General features: G+C 35.7%; 1 protein-coding gene across 1 annotated transcript; it reads left to right on the top strand.

Annotated features, from left to right (window-relative positions):
- Positions 1-1,884: 1,884 nt before the first annotated feature.
- Positions 1,885-3,408, top strand: LOC120205052 (alkane hydroxylase MAH1-like). Its single transcript, XM_039204997.1, has one exon. The coding sequence runs from the start codon at positions 1,885-1,887 to the stop codon at positions 3,406-3,408; it is 1,524 nt and encodes a 507-aa protein (XP_039060928.1).
- Positions 3,409-18,954: the final 15,546 nt, after the last annotated feature.

The following is an 18,954-nucleotide window of genomic DNA, read 5'->3' as shown; positions in this document are numbered from 1 at the left end:
GCTTAAATTATTTCATTTTTTGATAAAGAAATTTGAATAAACTAGTGATACATATATTAGTGGTACGTGAAATTTCATTTAATAAGTAATTTCGTTAATTATATTCGTAATAATTCATTTTGTGAGGCCGTCGTGAATTTCCCGAAGCTCGGTGTCTAGAATAGAGGAAGAACCGACAAACTTATTGGGGGATTAAAATGAAACCAAAACATAACGTTATGTACGATTTTAAAATAAAAAATAATTTAGTGATTAAAAAGGAACAAAAGTGATAGTTGAAGTATTAAATGCAAAGTTTACCCTATTTAAATAACATGTCATCCACATGACCAATTCATTTGATAAAGATATTTGAACAAACTATTGATACACACGAATATTAATAGTACGTTAAATTTAAACAAATATTGCTTAATGAGTCATTTTGTTAATAATCCATTTTATTGTGGGACACGGGTACACGGCCACTAACATCATTATAATAAGAATATTCCATACTAGCTTATAATTCAGGGCATGTTAAGCATTACATCTAGCCATGGACATGGTTGGAGTTGGGTCGAGTCTTTGGTCCACCCGAGACAGATTTGATTCGACCAAAACAAGGTTTCACCCGACCCGAACTCGATCTATTATATAACTTAGAAATCCGACCCGAAATAATAAAAAATTATTTTTATTCAATAAAAATAGTGACTTAATTGAAAAAAATTATATATAGAGGGGCATTATTATAATTATTCTTAAATATATAAGTTAAAATTATATATTTTTTCGGGTCGGGTCTGGTCGGGTATTTTCACCCTAAACCCGACCCAGATGTCACACTTTAAAAAATCGACCCGAACCCGAATTTTAAAAAAAATCCGACCCGATTGGGTCGGGTCGGAACTCGTCGGGTTTGGCTCCCATGCCCATCCTTAATTGCATCTCTAGGATTTTGGTCTGTTTCGATACTTAAATTTTAATTTTTTTCTGGGTCGGGTTGGAACTCGTCGGGTTCAGGTCTCATGCCCATCCTTAATTACATCTCTAGGATTTTGTTCTGTTTCAGTACTTAAATTTTTATTTTTTCAAAATCATATCTAACGTTTAATTTTTGTATCATTTTAGTACACCATTCAGATTTTAACGTTAAGTTTTGGAAAAAAAACTGAAAATTTAAGTATTAAAATAGATCAAAACTAATAATTTAGGTATTCATTCATTTATCTTTTGGGATAATGGCATGATTTCCCTTGTACTTGAGGATTTATTTTGCTGTGGTACCTTTGCTTTGAAAATTTCTAATTCCGTACTTAAAAGTTTAAAAGTATAGGTGTCATTTGATTTATTTTGCATTTTTCTTCTTCTTTTCATTAGGGTTAACAAATATTTTGGGTTTTGAAGTTATTATTACTTTGATACTCGAAGAAATTTTTTATTCAGTTTGACCCTTAAACTTTTCGAGTATGATGCACGTTATCCTGATATATTTTTCTATAGCAAAAAATTATTTGTAATTAGGAACGTGCCATAACATGATACTAATTATAAACTTGAAGATCTCCCTGTATCCCCTCCTCCTTTTCCAACATAAATCTCAGAGATATGAAATTTAAAATTTTCATTTATGTGTGAATCTTTCTGCAAGTAACTAGGCATGGGTTGTTGGATTCATAAGGACTTCAATGTGAAATTCCCAAATCAGTTTTTATAACACGTGATTTATTTGAGATAATCAATTTCATAAAACGAGGGAATATACTATTCCTTAGCCCCTCATGAGCTTAGACATGGAGACCCTTTGGGCTTTTGTATAAAAGGAGCAGTTTGGATAAGCCACGAAACATCAGAACCAAAACAAACAAGCAAACAAGAAACTTGTTTGATAAAAAAACAATTATGGTTGTCGACATGCTTGTAGCACTTCTCTTGATTGTCTCTTTTCTGTTTCTTGGCCATTGGTATAGAAACAGAAACTCCACTGTCAGGAATTGGCCTGTTGTAGGGATGTTGCCTGCACTGGCTTCCAATGCCGATCGAACGCTCGATTTCTTCACTGACATGCTTAAGTCCACCGGCGGCACCTTCAAGATCATAGGACCCTGGTTTGCGAGCTCCGATTTCGTTCTCACAGCCAATCCCATGAACATCAACCACGTTTTCTGCAAAAACCATGTGAACTACGAGAAAGGCCCTGAGCTCAGGCAAATCCTGGAGACCTATGAAGGAATAATCACTTCAGATTCAGATGTATGGAAGAGGCAAAAGAAGGCGTTGCTTTCATTCTTCAAGTACAACAAGAAATCTGCAGCCTACATGGACCGAATTCTCCTGCAAGTGCTCGAGGGAAGTCTCGTACCGGTCCTCGAGCATTTTCAGAGACTCGGAACTGAAGTTGACCTCGAAGATGTGCTTGGTCGGTTCAACTATGACTACATGTGCCTGTTGGGATTCGGAGTCAACCCCAAAACTCTATCAGCCGAATTGCCGGTTGTCGAAATCACAGAGGCACTGGGGCACATAGATGACGCTTTGGTTCATAGGAGGGTTGTGCCTCTAATGATATGGAAATTGCAGAAATGGCTTCAAGTTGGTACAGAGAAAAAGCTGAGAAGAGGGTTGGAGATCCTGGATGATTTTGCCTACACACACATTTCATCGAGACGAGATGAGATGAGAAGATCCAATGCCATGGCCGATGATCGGTTCGACGCCTTGACAGCTTTCATGGTGGAAGAAGAAGGATCGGATATGAGTGAGATGGGAAAATCAGACAAGTTCCTGAGAGACCTTGTATACGATTTCTTAACAGTAGGAAAGGACTCTACAACTACTGGCCTCGCATGTTTTCTCTGGCTCATTTCAACTCATCCCTGGGTTGAAACCAAGATTTTGGAAGAGATCAAAGCCAATTGTCCAGAATGCAATGATGGGAAGATGGTGTATTTCACTCCAGAAGAGCTGAACAAGTTCGTTTACCTGCGTGCTGCATTCTGCGAGACACTAAGACTGTATCCACCAGTCCCAGTGGACTTCAGATCATCGATTGGACCAGACGTTCTTCCGAGCGGGGATCGTATCGGTCCCAACACGAGGATCTTGATCTCATTGTACTCAATGGGAAGAAGTGAAGACATATGGGGCGAAGACTGCATGGAATTCAGACCAGAAAGGTGGATTTCAGAGGTGGGAGAGTTCATGCACAAGCCGGCATCCTTGTATCTGCCATTTGGGGTCGGACAGAGAGCTTGTTTAGGCAAAGAATTGAGTCTGAAAGTGATGAACACAGTGGCCATCAATGTTCTTCGACATTACGAGGTTAAGGTTGTCGAGGACCAAAAGGTTGCAATGACCAACAAAGTCCTTGCACTCACCACTCAACATGGTTTAAGGGTCAGACTCAACAAAAGGCTCCAAAGTTAATATAGATAATCAATCTTCCAATGGAATTGGAAAGGTTCGTGCTTTTCCATAATACGTTTATGTTTCAATAAAAAAATAAAGAATATAGAAGTTGCATTCCCATTCATATACTTCAATTCATCATCTGTACCAATGGGTTTGATGTTTTTTATATCTATGAAATATACTTATGAGCTTATCTTTGGGATCAAGTTTTTTATTTTTACGTCCTCGATTGCGAAATTTATGTTTTGTTGATATTTTCAATAAGTTGTACTATTTTATTATTATTATTATAGTTATTTCAACTTAGGTTCACATTTCACTTATTCAAATATATGTATCACTAGTTTATTCAAATAACTTAGCTCCAAGGGAAAAGGCAAGGGGAAGGAAGTGCTCGGGTGATTCTGAGGTCGTTCTTACAACTCTTAGGAGTGAGGTAACACGATTCTGACTTGTCCATACCACATGTAGTTCATTGTATGTGTATTATGGTTTGTTTAGTTCATGAAGCATGCTAGAGTAATTTCCATGGCAAGATTCATATTTGTGTGTTGCAAGTATGAAAATTAGTACCTTTTGACCTCTAAGACACTAAATAAGACGTTAAGCATGTTTGCTAGTCTTAGGGGAATTGTTGGGTGTTTCCCGAGCTTAAGTAAGTCATTCCCAGAAAAAGGATAGATCCCTCGACCAAAGGGATCGATTCCAAAGTTTCTATCCAACAAAAGATCGATCTCTTTTCAAATGGATCGACCCCTCAAGAAAAAGGATCGGTCCCTCGACCAAAAGAATCGATCCCAAACTTTCTGTTGTGCATAGGATCAATCCCTTTTCAAAAGGATCGATCCCTCGGGGAAAATGATATATCCCTCTAAATAAAGGATCGATCTCTTCGTTGTTTTGCCGATGGAAAAAGGTAGAATTTCATTCAATAGAGGTCTAAAGTGTTATGAAATATTGTCTTGGCCTCAACATGTTTGAATGAGTTCAGTTTGGTACATTGATTGATTTACCCATTTACTTAAACCCTAAATCCAAAAACTAATGATAATGGTCAAGCTCGACTAATAACACTACGAAATAAAGTGACACAAATCTAGCTTTGTTTGATACTCGAGGAAACGACAAGGACACTCGAGTCACTTAACAACGTGAGCATTACGTGTATAAAATATTCGAATATATCCAATCTAGTGCTTGGGCACTTAAAAGGCTAGTTGAATGTTGTGCCGATGCTACGTGACCCGGGAACATCCCGAGTACTCTTGATGAGTAGGCTACCCGGACAAGTGCCGATGCTTCGTGACCCGTACTTAACCCAAGTGTTAAGGAGACACTAATGTTGTGTGACTCAGGTCTTCCTTAAGTGTTGTAAGTAAAGAGTGATGCGAGTTCTGTGATTCTATGTGACCCCGAACTACACTATGATACTTACTGTTTCCTTGAGTTTTGCATTGCTCATGATTATACTGTATCATGCTTATATATTGGATGCATGTAGTATAGCTTGATTATTTTTGGTGGCACTGAGCTTGTGAGCTCATCGTATGAAATGTGTTTCCGTGCGCAGGTCAGTAGGTGCCAACTAAGGAGCTCTTCGTCAGACTTGAATTCCAGACTCGACTTTTTCAGAGTACGTTTCGAGAGTTTTAGAGGGCATGTACTGTCATAGACCCTTATTGTATCTTGAGTCATAAACTCTGTATTTTAAATTAATGATATATTTTGGAGACTTATGTTTGGAGTTCCCCGTATTAAACACTTATATTTCGTATTTGTTTGTTAATTAAATTTTATGGATGATACCTTCATAAAACGTTTTAAAAAAATAGTTAAACACTCACGTGATTCTGTGTGACATCGTAATTTAATAGCCTTCGGGTCACATTGGATTAGGATGTTACATCTATACTACGTAAATCTGATTCAGATTCCTCAGCTCTCACAAATTTAACAAAACCTTCACATCCCCCATCTCCATAGACTACTCCAAGAACAAAACGACCTCTCCTGGCTCGTTAAACTTCATCTAAAGATTTGCTCCATCGCCAAGTATCTAGAAACAAAATTCAGTCTTTACCGAGGAAGATTAGGAAACATATCTCTAACCCAATCCACAAAACACCTAACTTGCATTTCAAAAGAAAAAGGAAGCTGCTCAACCTGAAACAAAGCCCTGTTGAGATATCTAATCATGAATTTATTGCCTCCTAATACAAAAGCTTTTCAGAAAAGGAACCCAAATACATCCCCATAAATGTTCTAAGACTGTAGTTTCGTCTTTGGCTGCAGCAAAAATGCATAGTAATAGTTCACCTAACTTGCATGAATATGGAAAGTAAAAGAGCCACACTGACCAGACTTAAACGATTTATTATTTCAATTACATCGTCTGAACACACACACACATGTATATGTTCAAAATTTAAATATTCATAACAGTTAAAGTTTAAAAATGAAACTTCTAATCGCATTATAATTTCTGAAATAACCTAAAAATGAAACTTTTGGCCATTTTTAAATACATAACATGCTGCCACTAAAATTTTCAAAATGAAATTCAAAATCATTACCAATACGATGTGTTATTTTGCAAATATTTGTTTATATCGGGAGATTATCTCGCATTCTTCGGGTCTGTAATGGTTGTTCTTAGTTGTTTGGGTTGTTTTCCTTTCCTGTGAGCTTGTTTTTGAGGTGGAAGAGTGCAAGTTATTGGCTTGCTGTGTGACGCCGCACAGGATAACGATTATCTCGAATGCTAGTTCCAACAGATGATTCGCAGGAGAAAATTCGCCCAAAACCAGAGAAAAAAAGTCTCTAAGGTTTAATGGAATATTATAAAATCAAACAATGCCGAAAATAAGTCCACAAGCCGGACTGTTATAGCCAAAAATTGTATTTATCCGAATTTTGCCAAAAATAGCAAAATCTCGGAAATCACTCTAAATTGAAATTCACAATAAAATAAGCAATCTGCAAAAAATCCAGCCCAAATCGGATTTAAAATGACTTCCTAACTGACAAGCGAAATATTACTATAAATAGTAAAAAATAAATAAAACTAGTGATTCGGAGGGGAAAAAAGTAGAATTTGAGGTCGAAAAAAGAGGCACATGGAGTCATGCTCAATGTGGACAGCGTGCGCGTCGAAAGGAGCTTTTCGAATTGAGGTCTTATGTGCGATTCCGACACCTGTAGCCAAAGTTATGGCCAAAAGACTGAAACGCTCTCAAAACGGCCCCAATGAGGAACATATCACAATCAACTCACGCCTTTACGCTGATCTGTCAACTCATGGTATCTCAGCGCCATCAAGGTGCAATATGACAGCTCATCATCATTTGTCTCGGATCCCCTGCATCACTGTGTTGGGTGTTCTTTTTTAGGTGTAACACTGTCGTAACCGTCTTTCGGTTGGGCCACGGAATTGGGCTTCGACTTAAAAAATGTGGATTGGAGTCGCCACCGATGATTTATTTAAAACAAATGTATTGATCGGATATCCTATTTCTTACCTGATCTGCGTCTTACCAGAAATATGTCGGGCTCGGGAGTCGGTTACGGTCAAGGAATGATTAGCACCCTTGAACCCCCTTTCGGTACTACGTAATTTCCAATTGTCTTAATTAAGAAAATTGTAATTTTAAATTAAAAGGTAAAATTTGATCATGAATTACTTACCTCTGATTAATTAACGAAAATACCCTTAAAAAGTCATAAGATGTGTTAGAGGGAAAAAATGAATAAATGAAAAAAATGAAGAATAAAAATAAGTATAAAAAATAAAATAAAAGGGAAAATAAATAAATAAATGAAATATTAATATATATATATATATATATATATATATATAATAATGAGTAAAATAGAAAAATAATAATCATAACAATAATGATAGTAATATGAAAATATAATATAATATAAAAAAATAAAAAATAAAAATAAATAAATATATAAACCAAATATAAAAGTATACATATAATGATAAAGTAAAAAAAAAACCAAATAAAGATAATTACAATATATATATATATAGTAATAATACGTTTATAAGTAAAATATTTTAAAAAATATATACATATATATAAATAATAAATATAGTATTAAAAAATAATTAAATGAATATAAATAAATAAAAAATATATGCATGTATAATAATAATATATAGTGTAAAAAAATCAATTGAAAATCATTTAGAAAAAAAAACGTATATATATTTATATAATGACAATAATGTAAATAATAAATTAAAAAAAATATCTATACAATAAATAAAAGGACTAATATAAAGAAAAATAAAGATTGGGGCCAAATTTGAAAGACAATTAACGTTGATATTTCGCATTAGGGGGATAAAAAAATGAACACGCCTCGGAGTAGATCTAGGTTCGAAACTTCGAAACCCCACCCATTTTGGTCATCGGCGCAACCCACGTTTTGGGTTATTCGAACCAAATTTCAAGAAAAATAACGTGTACATGCGAAAGAAAGAAAAAAATGCTACCTTTTATTTTCTTTTCGAATCGTTTACAATAGCTTTGTCTTTGTATCTTTCGTGCTTTCCTCTGTATTTTGTCTGTAAATCGTGTGTTACAATAGTGAGTTACAATGGCTATTTATAGTGCTTGTGGATCCTATCTTTAGGAGTTTAAATCATAGTAGAACTCTATCCTATTTTTAGGAGTTTGAATCCTAGCAAAATTCTATCATATTTTTAGGAGTTTGAATCTTAGTAGGACGAAAATGTGTGTTGACAGCTGCCCCTCTTTGCCCATAGTCGTGTAACGGGGATAGGGCAAAGATTAAAAGACACACTTTTCGTTCGGTGGAGTTGAAAATTGACTCTGATGTTTCAATAACTCCCTGTCGAATTGAGTTACGGATGACTCCTCCGTCGTGAAGTCGAGTTCATCTTGAAATGATATGAAATTGAAGCCGTAATTCGGAATTTGAATCAGTACGTGGCTTTTCGTTGCCCTTCGGTCTTCTTCTCGGTTTAAAGACCTTGGATCCGAATCGAACTCAGAAATCTTCATTGACAGATAGCTTTTTCTTGACTTAAGCTATGATGCTTGAAAATGGTTGCTTGTCACTAAGGCACGGCTAACCCAGGTCCTCTTCTCGACTTGAAAACCTCGACTGCAACCGGAAAGTAGTGCGATTGATGTGTCATCGAGCTGAATGGAATCGAACTCAACAAATTTTGATGGCAGATAACCCTTCTTTCCTTGAGCTATGTTGCAAATGATGTGCCTTGGAGCTGAGCGTAGTCGAACTCAAAGGTCTTTACTGACAGATAGCCCTTCTAGCCTTGAGCTATACTGTAAATGATGCGCTTTGGAGCTGAGTGTAATCGAACTCGAACGTCTTTATTGACAGATACTCCTTCTTTGAGTTGGACATTATTCGGCGTGAAGTTGAAATCCAATCTAAAGATGGATGATGCTTGTGTGCACGATTCCCTTCGTCGTGAAGTTGAAACCGCGGGTAGCCCCTTCGTCGTGAAGTTGAGCCTGAAATTGGATATCCTTCGTCGTGAAGTTGAAATCCAAGTAAGTTGTACTGTTCCGAGTCCAATATCCTCCGCCGTGAAGTTGAAATTGGCTCTGAAACTGGGAAATTGCTTGTTGACAGTCAGTCGCCCCTTCGTTGTGAAGTTGAGCTTGTGCTGTCTCGAGTCCAATATCCTTCGCTGTGAAGTTGAAATTGACTCCGAAATTGGGAAATTGTTTGTTGACAACCAGCGGTCCCTTCATCGTGAAGTTGAACTTGCATTGTCTCGAGTCCAATATCCTTCGCTGTGAAGTTGAAATTGGCTCTGAAATTGGGAAGTTGTTTGTTGACAACCAGCGGTCCCTTCGTCGTGAAGTTGAACTTGCGTTGTCTGGAGTCCAATATCCTTCATTGTGAAGTTGAAATTGGCTCTGAAATTGAGAAGTTGTTTGTTGACAACCAGCGGTCCCTTCGTCGTGAAGTTGAACTTGCGTTGTCTCGAGTCCAATATCCTTTGCTGTGAAGTTGAAATTGGCTCTGAAATTGGGAAGTTGTTTGTTGACAACCAGCGGTCCCTTCGTCGTGAAGTTGAACTTGCGTTGTCTGGAGTCCAATATCCTTCGCTGTGAAGTTGAAATTGGCTCTGAAATTGGGAAGTTGTTTGTTGACAACCAGCGGTCCCTTCGTCGTGAAGTTGAACTTACGTTGTCTGGAGTCCAATATCCTTCGTTGTGAAGTTGAAATTGGCTCTGAAATTGAGAAGTTGTTTGTTGACAACCAGCGGTCCCTTCGTCGTGAAGTTGAACTTGCGTTGTCTGGAGTCCAATATCCTTCGCTGTGAAGTTGAAATTGGCTCTGAAATTGAGAAGTTGTTTGTTGACAACCAGCGGTCCCTTCGTCGTGAAGTTGAACTTGCGTTGTCTGGAGTCCAATATTCTTCGTTGTGAAGTTGAAATTGGCTCTGAAATTGAAAAGTTGTTTGTTGACAACCAGCCGTCCCTTCGTTGTGAAGCTGAACTTGTGTTGTCTCGAGTGGCACGATATCCTCCGTCGTGGAGTTGAAATCGCGGATGGCCCCTTCGTTGTGAAGTTGAGCCTTGACTTGAATATCCTTCGTCGTGAAGTTGAAATCCAAGTATTGTATGTTGCGGGTGGATTCCCTTCACCCTTGAAACCCGTGAAGTTGAAACCGTGGAGACCCTTTATTGTGAAGTTTGGCTTCGAGCTAGATATTCTTCGTCGTGAAGTTGAAATCCACTCTCGAGCAAATTGTGTTGTTTCGAGAGAAACTTTCAATCTGTCGAGTTGGTTGAAGTGTAGCTTCTTGCTGCTGAGTTGAGCAACCAACATCAATCTTTAAAGGGTGCTTTTGAATCGAGTATCCTTCGTCTTGAAGTCGAAACTTGACTCTAAAAGCTACAAAAATTATGTATGTGGGGAAAAAATGATAAATATGATGCTCCAAAATGCATGCATAAGATGCATGTAACATGAATTGGTTATATTTTATCTCCTGAAAAAGGCCTGATAGTTCGCATTAGGATGTTGAATCCCCAAAGATGCCCCAAAAAATGCCCCAATATTTCATGTTGAATCTTCAAAGATGCCCCAAATATTCCTCATTTCTTGCTTCAGCATTGATTCTGAGCATGAGTTTTACGTCTAAGAGTCACATGTCATTTACCAAGATTCACTCTAGAGAGACTGTCTTGTTTGAAAAAGATGTTTTTCTTTCTTTTTTATTTTCAAAGTTATGAAAATATCAATTAAAAGAGTTTTGAAAAGTGTTTGATCCAAAGTTTTGAAAATATTGTCACTTCCACGGTTTTACAATTAAGACGAATCATAAAACTAGAGTTCATCGGATATCAAAGAATTAATTACAATGTTAATCCTTCAATAAATTATAGCTATTTGACAAGTGTCAAGATCAAAGCTATCTTTGGGAAATGGTTAAGTAAGGAAAGGATAAAAAGGTCTCAGGTTATTGTGTTTGGTCAAAGGTTTGGCATTTGATGCTCAAAGGTTTGATGGGGTAGCTTGCATGCTCCTCTACTGGAAGTGTTCTCCGACTCCCAGCTTTCATAGTCACATTTGGATTGTGCGATGCCTTATCAAGGAATTTGTGTGATCGCCTCAGTTGCACAATTTTTATATTCGAGCCGCCTTTTCAGGTTTTCAACTCGAATCCTCCTTTGGTTTCAAGACGTTATTCAGGATTTACGTCTTGAACCCCCTTTGTTATTTTTCTCTATCTTGCATTAATTACATTGTTTTTTGCAAATAAAGATTAATCCTGATGGGCGGGATGAAATCAGAAGATAGTCTCTCCTGTTTAAAAATCTAAGTATGATTAGAAGGGACTTTTAAGGCACATAATGTAGGCCAGGGTTCATGGTTATGAAAGAAAAGGATAAATAGGCACAAACAACTGTTTCAGGGTGTTGAACCAATGATCAATTCATTCTGATGCCTTCAATCATGTCTTGCTCAAAATGTCTCTTTCTCTTGATGCTCTATGATCTTCGAGTGAAGTGATTCAGTGATTCGGGAATGTTTGTGCTTGATCAATCTCATAATTTGAAGCTTGATGTGCCATTTGTCTTCAGGGAATCTTTGCATGTACTTTTTTGTCCCTTTTTCTTTTTGATTTTTGTTCTTTCTTTTTTCTTTTGTTTTCTTCTTTTTTTGCTTCTTTTCTTTTTTGTTTTTTTCTTTTTGTTCTGATTGAATCTTCGCACTTGGCATTTAGTTCACCTTTCGGTATCTCATCTGAATCAATGCATTCACTCATGCGAGCAGATTTGCTCCACCTTGCCCCCAGTGTGGAGGGTGATCCTTGGTTAGGGTTGAATCAGAAGAAAAACACTATAGGCTCAAAAGGGGACACAAGGGATATATTTTTCTCCTGTTCTGAAGGGATAAAGAAAAAAAAGCCATTCATCATCTCATACATGTAAATCTTCACAGAAGAGGTATCCCCAGGGGGATAGATTTTCAAGATTAACTTCATTCACATGAAAACAGTGTACTTAATGCATGTTAGAATTATTTCGAATGAATTGTTTTTTTCTGCTGCTTGCTCCCAACATGTCTCAATGTTCAGGCTCTCGGCGAGATGTCCCAAATTGTGTCTTAGAAGAGTGCTCATGTTCAAATGAACAACTCAATGCCTTGGGTTTTAATGGTAAGAAAGGTTATTTTTTAGTCTAAAAAAAGACAGTGGTGTGATCTTATTGACTCAAAGAAAGGTATGAGTGTATCAAAAAGATAAAGGTAATGTTCAAGAATTTCAAAAGGAGGTAATGTCAAAATTTTGTCTTTTGGTATTGATCAAGGCATTTCATTTTGGGAGTTTGAGACAGGATAAGAAAGGTCTAATCTTGTCATATGTCAAAAATCTATAATTCTTGAAAAATTAAAAGAATCCTTAATTTATTTAATATTCGAAGAACTAAAGATTAAAATTTGTTCAATTGTTCCACCTTAGAAAGTAGCATAAATTCAATCCTTTAAGAGATTAAGCAAACATGAAAGATCAAAGACGTGTTCAAACAAAACAATCCTCTAAGTGCAAATGGTATATGCCATGCCCCCTTCTTTGGCAAGCGCCTTACAGTTTTCATAGGAATGTTTGGGGCTTCTTATGTGGTAACAGCTAACAGCTTCAACATCGCAGCCCTTAGGATATGGGGATTCTTTTCTTAGATCATCCTGGCAGGCTTTGTCCTACAATCAGCTGATCAGGCTCCCACTGTATTGTTTTCAGTTTTTTTCTTTTGATGTTACAATCTTGCTTCCATGTGGTGTAATGTAGTTAAAACCACTTCATCGAATTCTCCATGAAGAAATTTCATGTTTATGAAAATGCTTAAAAATGAAATGTAGATGCACAACGCAAAATGAAAAAAATGCATGAAATGTTCGAGGCATTGATCCAGAAAAGTGTCCATTATTATAAATAATCCTTATTTCGACAAAAATGTTTTATCTTGTAAGAGACATAAAAACAATCAAAGGTACATTCAGACTAAATCCTCTAGACCCCGAACAACTTCCAGCAGGTTGACAAGTCTTCTGTTTTCATCTGTCACTGGTTGTATGCCTTGTTGGACCACTCCAGCTTCCCTTGCCAGGTCGTGTAGATGGCGAGCTGCCTTATGTACTTGATCCAGGAAATCTCGGATGACTGCGTCTCTGGCCTTCACCCTTTGTTGTGCTTGCTCCCAACGGAAACGCCATTGCAAACCCCCGTCGAAGGGCACTATCTGAAGCTCACTCGCTTGCTTTTTGAATCCATCTACAATAGCTTCTAACTCATCTATTGTTTTACCATCTTTCTCATGTTATTTCTCCAGATCAGCCATTTGGATTCTCAGGTGTTGGTTTTGATGCTGACTGTCTGCTAAGCGCCTTTGGGCAGTCTTCATCTGTTCCTTCCAAGTTTTCTCGTCAGGCCCCTCGAATTTCCTTTTCAGGCTATGAGCTTCATCCTTCCAGTACTCAGAGGACACTTTCAACTTGGAGTTATCCTTGACTTTATCTTGGTACCCATTTCTCAAGTCTTCGAGCTCAAAACGGACTTTTTCCTGTTCTTTTTCAAGTTTGTCTGCTCGATCTTTCTAAGAGTCAGCATCTAGCTTCCACTGATAGCACTCAGCTTCAAGTTCCTTAACTCTCTGCTTCAGCTTGTTATTTACAGCTTCAAACTCTGCCTTGGCTATCTCAAGTTCAGAAGGGGCAGGTCTGAGATGTTCCTCCATGGTCCGGGTGTCTTCACAGTCTGACACCGAGATGTTATCATTTTTCTCAATCTTCGCCACTCCACATAGTCCGGAGTAAGCATGTTTCTGGCAGCTACAACATCCATCCGGAATACTTTCTTCCATGAATCGACTCCTTCCTTGATCATCTTCTTATAGTTGTCACCATGGTACACAAACTCTGATCTAGCTAGTCCGCATGTTGCTGGGACAAACTGACTTGCCCCATACTGTCTAAGTGCTAATAATGGAGCATACCCAACTGCACCCCAAAGTTCAAGTAAGGTTATAGTGTCAGAGTCCCCACATTGGAAAAGAACGTCACTGAGGAACAACCAGGGGGCTCTCCAAGTAATATCTCGGTCTTGAAGATGAGTGAAGACTTTCATCCACTTCTCTTTTGAAGCGCCTTCATACCATTTCATGGTGATGAACTCTCTCAAATGTGAATACGGAGTGCTAAATCAGCGGTAGGCAACCCCATTAGTCTTCCAGAAGTGGATGTGAATCCAGACTTGAAGGAGCTGAACACATCCAATGAATCTACCTCTGCCAGCTCTTCGGCAATGGTTGAGAGACCGAAAGGTCTCGGCTAAGATGGTTGGTGCTGGGTTGACTCGTTTCGGAAGTTGCTCAAACAATTCCACCACGGTTGCGTCAATGCATCCCAAAACCTTTCGGAAAGATGATCAAGACATACAGACCTAGTGCAAAAAGGTCTATGGTCTTCCATTCATCAGGGTGGTCCTTCATTAGTTTCCTTATGTGGATCCACTCAATTCCTTGCCCGTTACCTTTGTTTCGGAGTCGGTCAGTCACCCGCTTTTCATCAACTCCTGCAATCTTAACCAGTTCGTTCTTGAGAGGCTGACTCTTGATGTGTTTGATGTAGGCTCGCTCCAGTTTAATGCTTTCACATTGCAATAGTGTAGTGTACTCTTCAATGGGGGGTACCATGTCCTCCTGATTAAAAGTGAAGCAACTGTATCCCGGGTTCCAGAATTGAACCAAGACTCTGATTAAGGGCTCATCGGTCTTAACATGAAGCAAAAGTGCAATGTCACCGTACCGTTGGCTGAACTTCTGTTTCTGATCATTCTTCCAACTGCCCCAGATGTCTCGAAGTTCTTGCACATTGTTCTGTTTTAGGCTGATAGAGGCGTAGCTAACCAGCTCTGACACATAGCTTCCTCGAAGACTGTCTCCATTTTCCTTCTGAGTCTTCTCGGACCATAGTCGTACCTCGGAGTTTTTAATCTCTTGTATTACAACACTTTTGTCCATGGATTCAGATTATTCGAGTTTTAACAAACACGTTTTAGTGGATCAATGACCTCTTTTATGATGCAGATGATGGAAATAAAATAAAAGAGAGGAAAAAAATGAAAAGAGTTAGTAAGGTAAAGATAATAATCAAAGCAATCATGAAAATAAAAGTCTTACCCCACATGATATCTACCCCACATGCTTATTATTCCTACCCGGACATGATCTCTATCCCGCAAGTTGATTTTGAACAAGTCCTAACCGCATAAATTTCTAGTTCACATGTTTTGAACAGAAAGTAAAGCAGAAAATAATTTCGGTATCCTAGGGTTTAAAACGAGGTTTTGGGGTGGGCCCTAACTCCTTGTAGTCTTCGGGTTTAGGTTCTAAAAAAAAGTACTCGAGTTCTCCTTGCCGGTGCCCCCTTGGGCTTGCCAGACCCTTAGTCCTAAACCCATCACAGGCTTGTGTGGACTAAGTTAAACTCGAGAGGTTTTAAAACGAGGTTTTGGGGTTGGGCCACGGAATTGGGCTTCGACTTGAAAAATGTGGATTGGAGTCGCCATCGATTATTTATTTAAAACAAATGGGTTGATCGGATACCCTATTTCTTACCTGATCTGCGTCTTACCAGAAATATGTCGGGCTCGGGAGTCGGTTACGGTCAAGGAAGGATTAGCACCCTTGAACCGCCCTTTCGGTACTACGTAATTTCCAGTTGTCTTAATTAAGAAAATTGTAATTTTAAATTAAAAGGTAAAATTTGATCATGAATTACTTACCTCTGATTAATTGACGAAAATACCCTTAAAAAGTCATAAGATGTGTTAGAGGAAAAAAATGAATAAATAAAAAAAATGAAGAATAAAAATAAGTATAAAAAAATAAAATAAAAGGAAAAATAAATAAATAAATAAATGAAATATTAATATATATATATATATATATATGAGTAAAATAGAAAAATAATAATCATAACAATAATGATAGTAATATGAAAATATAATATAATATAAAAAATAAAAAATAAAAATAAATAAATATATAAACCAAATATAAAAGTATACATATAATGATAAAGTAATAAAAAAACCAAATAAAGATAATTACAATATATATATATATAGTAATAATACGCTTATAAGTAAAATATTTTAAAAAAAGTATATATATATATATATATATATATATAAATAATAAATATAGTATTAAAAATAATCAAATGAATATAAATAAATAAAAAATATATGCATGTATAATAATAATATATAGTGTAAAAAAATCAATTGAAAATTATTTAGAAAAAAAACGTATATATATATTTATATAATGACAATAATGTAAATAATAAATTAATAAAAATATCTATACAATAAATAAAAGGACTAATATAAAGAAAAATAAAGATTGGGGCCAAATTTGAAAGACAATTAACGTTGATATTTCGCATTAGGGGGATAAAAAAAATGAACACGCCTCGGGGTAGATCTAGGTTCGAAACTTCGAAACCCCACCCATTTTGGTCATCGGCGCAACCCACGTTTTGGGTTATTCGAACCAAATTTCAAGAAAAATAACGTGTACATGCGAAAGAAAGGAAAAAAATGCTAACTTTTATTTTCTTTTCGAATCGTTTACAATATCTTTGTCTTTGTATCTTTCGTGCTTTCCTCTGTATTTTGTCTGTAAATCGTGTGTTACAATAGTGAGTTACAATGGCTATTTATAGTGCTTGTGGATCCTATCTTTAGGAGTTTAAATCATAGTAGAACTCTATCCTATTTTTAGGAGTTTGAATCCTAACAAAATTCTATCATATTTTTAAGAGTTTGAATCCTAATAGGACGAAAATGTGTGTTGACAAACCCGTTGTGTTTGCATTCTCTTTTTGGGTGTTTCGTGAAGTGACTGAGGTGGTGGTAATTTTCTTCTTGGGTGTTTTGTTGTGTTCGCAGATTTTCTTGTGTGTCGTTTTCCTGGTCGTGAGTACTCTTTTATTTTATTTAGGATTAGAGAGATTTTTAATGAGACTCTTGATCTAGGTCAATAATTATCAATAAAATATTCTTTGCCGAGCAAAAAAAATAGTGTTATTTGACATCAAAATTAAAATTATTTTATTTTTTCTATAAATTTGTGATAAGTACGAAATAACATTTCTTTAAAAAGATTCCTTTCAATCATTCGACAGTCAATGTCAATATTTATTGTATATGTAGTGTTTGAACTCAAAACTTTAAATGATAACAATAAAATCTTTGAACCATTGAGATCGATTGATTAAAGAAAAAATTATTAAAAGTAATTAAAGCAAGTTATAGACTAAATCAATTATTATTTCTATAAATAAATCCAACAACCCTTGCCTTATTATTTTGTTTCTAAAATTATTATTATAAGCAACGTTAGCTAGCAACGAGTATTGAGGTGTAGTTTGAAGACTGGTCGTTATCTGTTTCTATCATATAATTATTACAACCTAGTCATGTCATATCTTTTCGTTTTAATTATCAAAATTTAATTTATTGACTAATTAATATAAATAAAAATTATATAAATTTATTACGAGAACAATCTTCTTATTTTAATTTTTTTCTCATTTTTATTGTGAATTTGAATTGTTGACCTTATTTAAGGTCGTAATATCTCATCCCGCTAAATTGATAATTATTCCTATCCATACCCTTTTATTATATTAAAAGTTTTTTTATAATATTAATAAATGAATTTATTGAATAGTTTTAATGGTAAAAGATAATATTTATCTTTTTAGAAGAGTAAAGTTAAAAGACTAAAGGAAGTTAAAAGTTTGAATAGTTTTTTTTAATAGAAGCCCTAGTTATATTAAAAAAGTGAAATATCCAAAATTACAATAAGCGTTTATAACTATCATTGTAAATTAAATACATAATTTAAATATTTTCCTATTACATTAAAATTAGTCACTTTAGATCATACAAGGATCATATGTGAAAAAAGTTAAAAATCCAACTAAAAGACTCGAACAAAAATTAGATACGAACAAATCCGACTGCACTGACAAACGAACTACAAAAGGGGACTAAATTATTAAATGACCTCCAAGAACTGCAAATCAGAGACGAGAACCGTGAGAAACTATCGACGAAGGCAAAATCATTTGTATCCAAATTCAATCTGAGGGTCTATAGTATGAGAGATTAATAGGATCACAAATAAACGCTATATTCATCAGTCGTAGCGTCGTCAAATCTAACCCTGAGTAATCATAAAAAATAAAAAGAACGGTCAAACGATCAATAAAGAAGACGAAAAATGTCTATGTATATATTGTCAATAGATTAAAACTCGTAATTAAAAAGAATATAAACGTCTAAATATCTACGATTATAAAAATGATTTTAATAACAAAAAAAAAACCTTTTTCTTGCACACTATTATTGATTGAATCAATTTTGTACTAATTTTTAAGATGTACGGAAATAATAAAACACTAACTGATCCATCCAACCAACCAACTAACTCATGTTTGATTCAACGGTCAAAGTAATAGACATAAATGAAACACATGTGTACATTTGTTTATTCCGTGGGACCCCATTACATCATTATGGTAAGAATCTTCCACAATAGGGATTTATAAATTTAGGCATGCTATGCATTAAATTTTTTATTATAATTAATCAATTCCATGCAACATATATACATTTATTCATTCATTCATTCATTTTGGGATAATGGCATGATTTCCCTTGCACTTGAGGATTTATTTTAGTGTGGTACCTTTTCTTTGAAATTTTTTAATTTCATGCTTAAAAGTTTAATTTTGTCTATCAGTTCGATACTTGAGCTATATTATTTTTGTTGTTGACGTGATATATGATAACAACTTATTGAAAAAATATATATACTTTTTTATTACTGTCATCGTATCGTTAAAAATTAACATCGTTAAGATCAAATATTATATTGATAAATGAAATAAAACTTTAGGTCCTAGATTAAATATTTTTCATTTAAATATTGTTATGTAAGACTACAATTATTAGAGTAGTAT

The sequence above is a fragment of the Hibiscus syriacus genome, unplaced genomic scaffold (assembly GCF_006381635.1).
Source record: "Hibiscus syriacus cultivar Baekdansim isolate YM2019G1 unplaced genomic scaffold, ASM638163v2 tig00012104_pilon, whole genome shotgun sequence".
Classification (NCBI taxonomy): domain Eukaryota; kingdom Viridiplantae; phylum Streptophyta; class Magnoliopsida; order Malvales; family Malvaceae; genus Hibiscus; species Hibiscus syriacus.
This window is presented reverse-complemented; position numbering and strand designations above follow the sequence as displayed.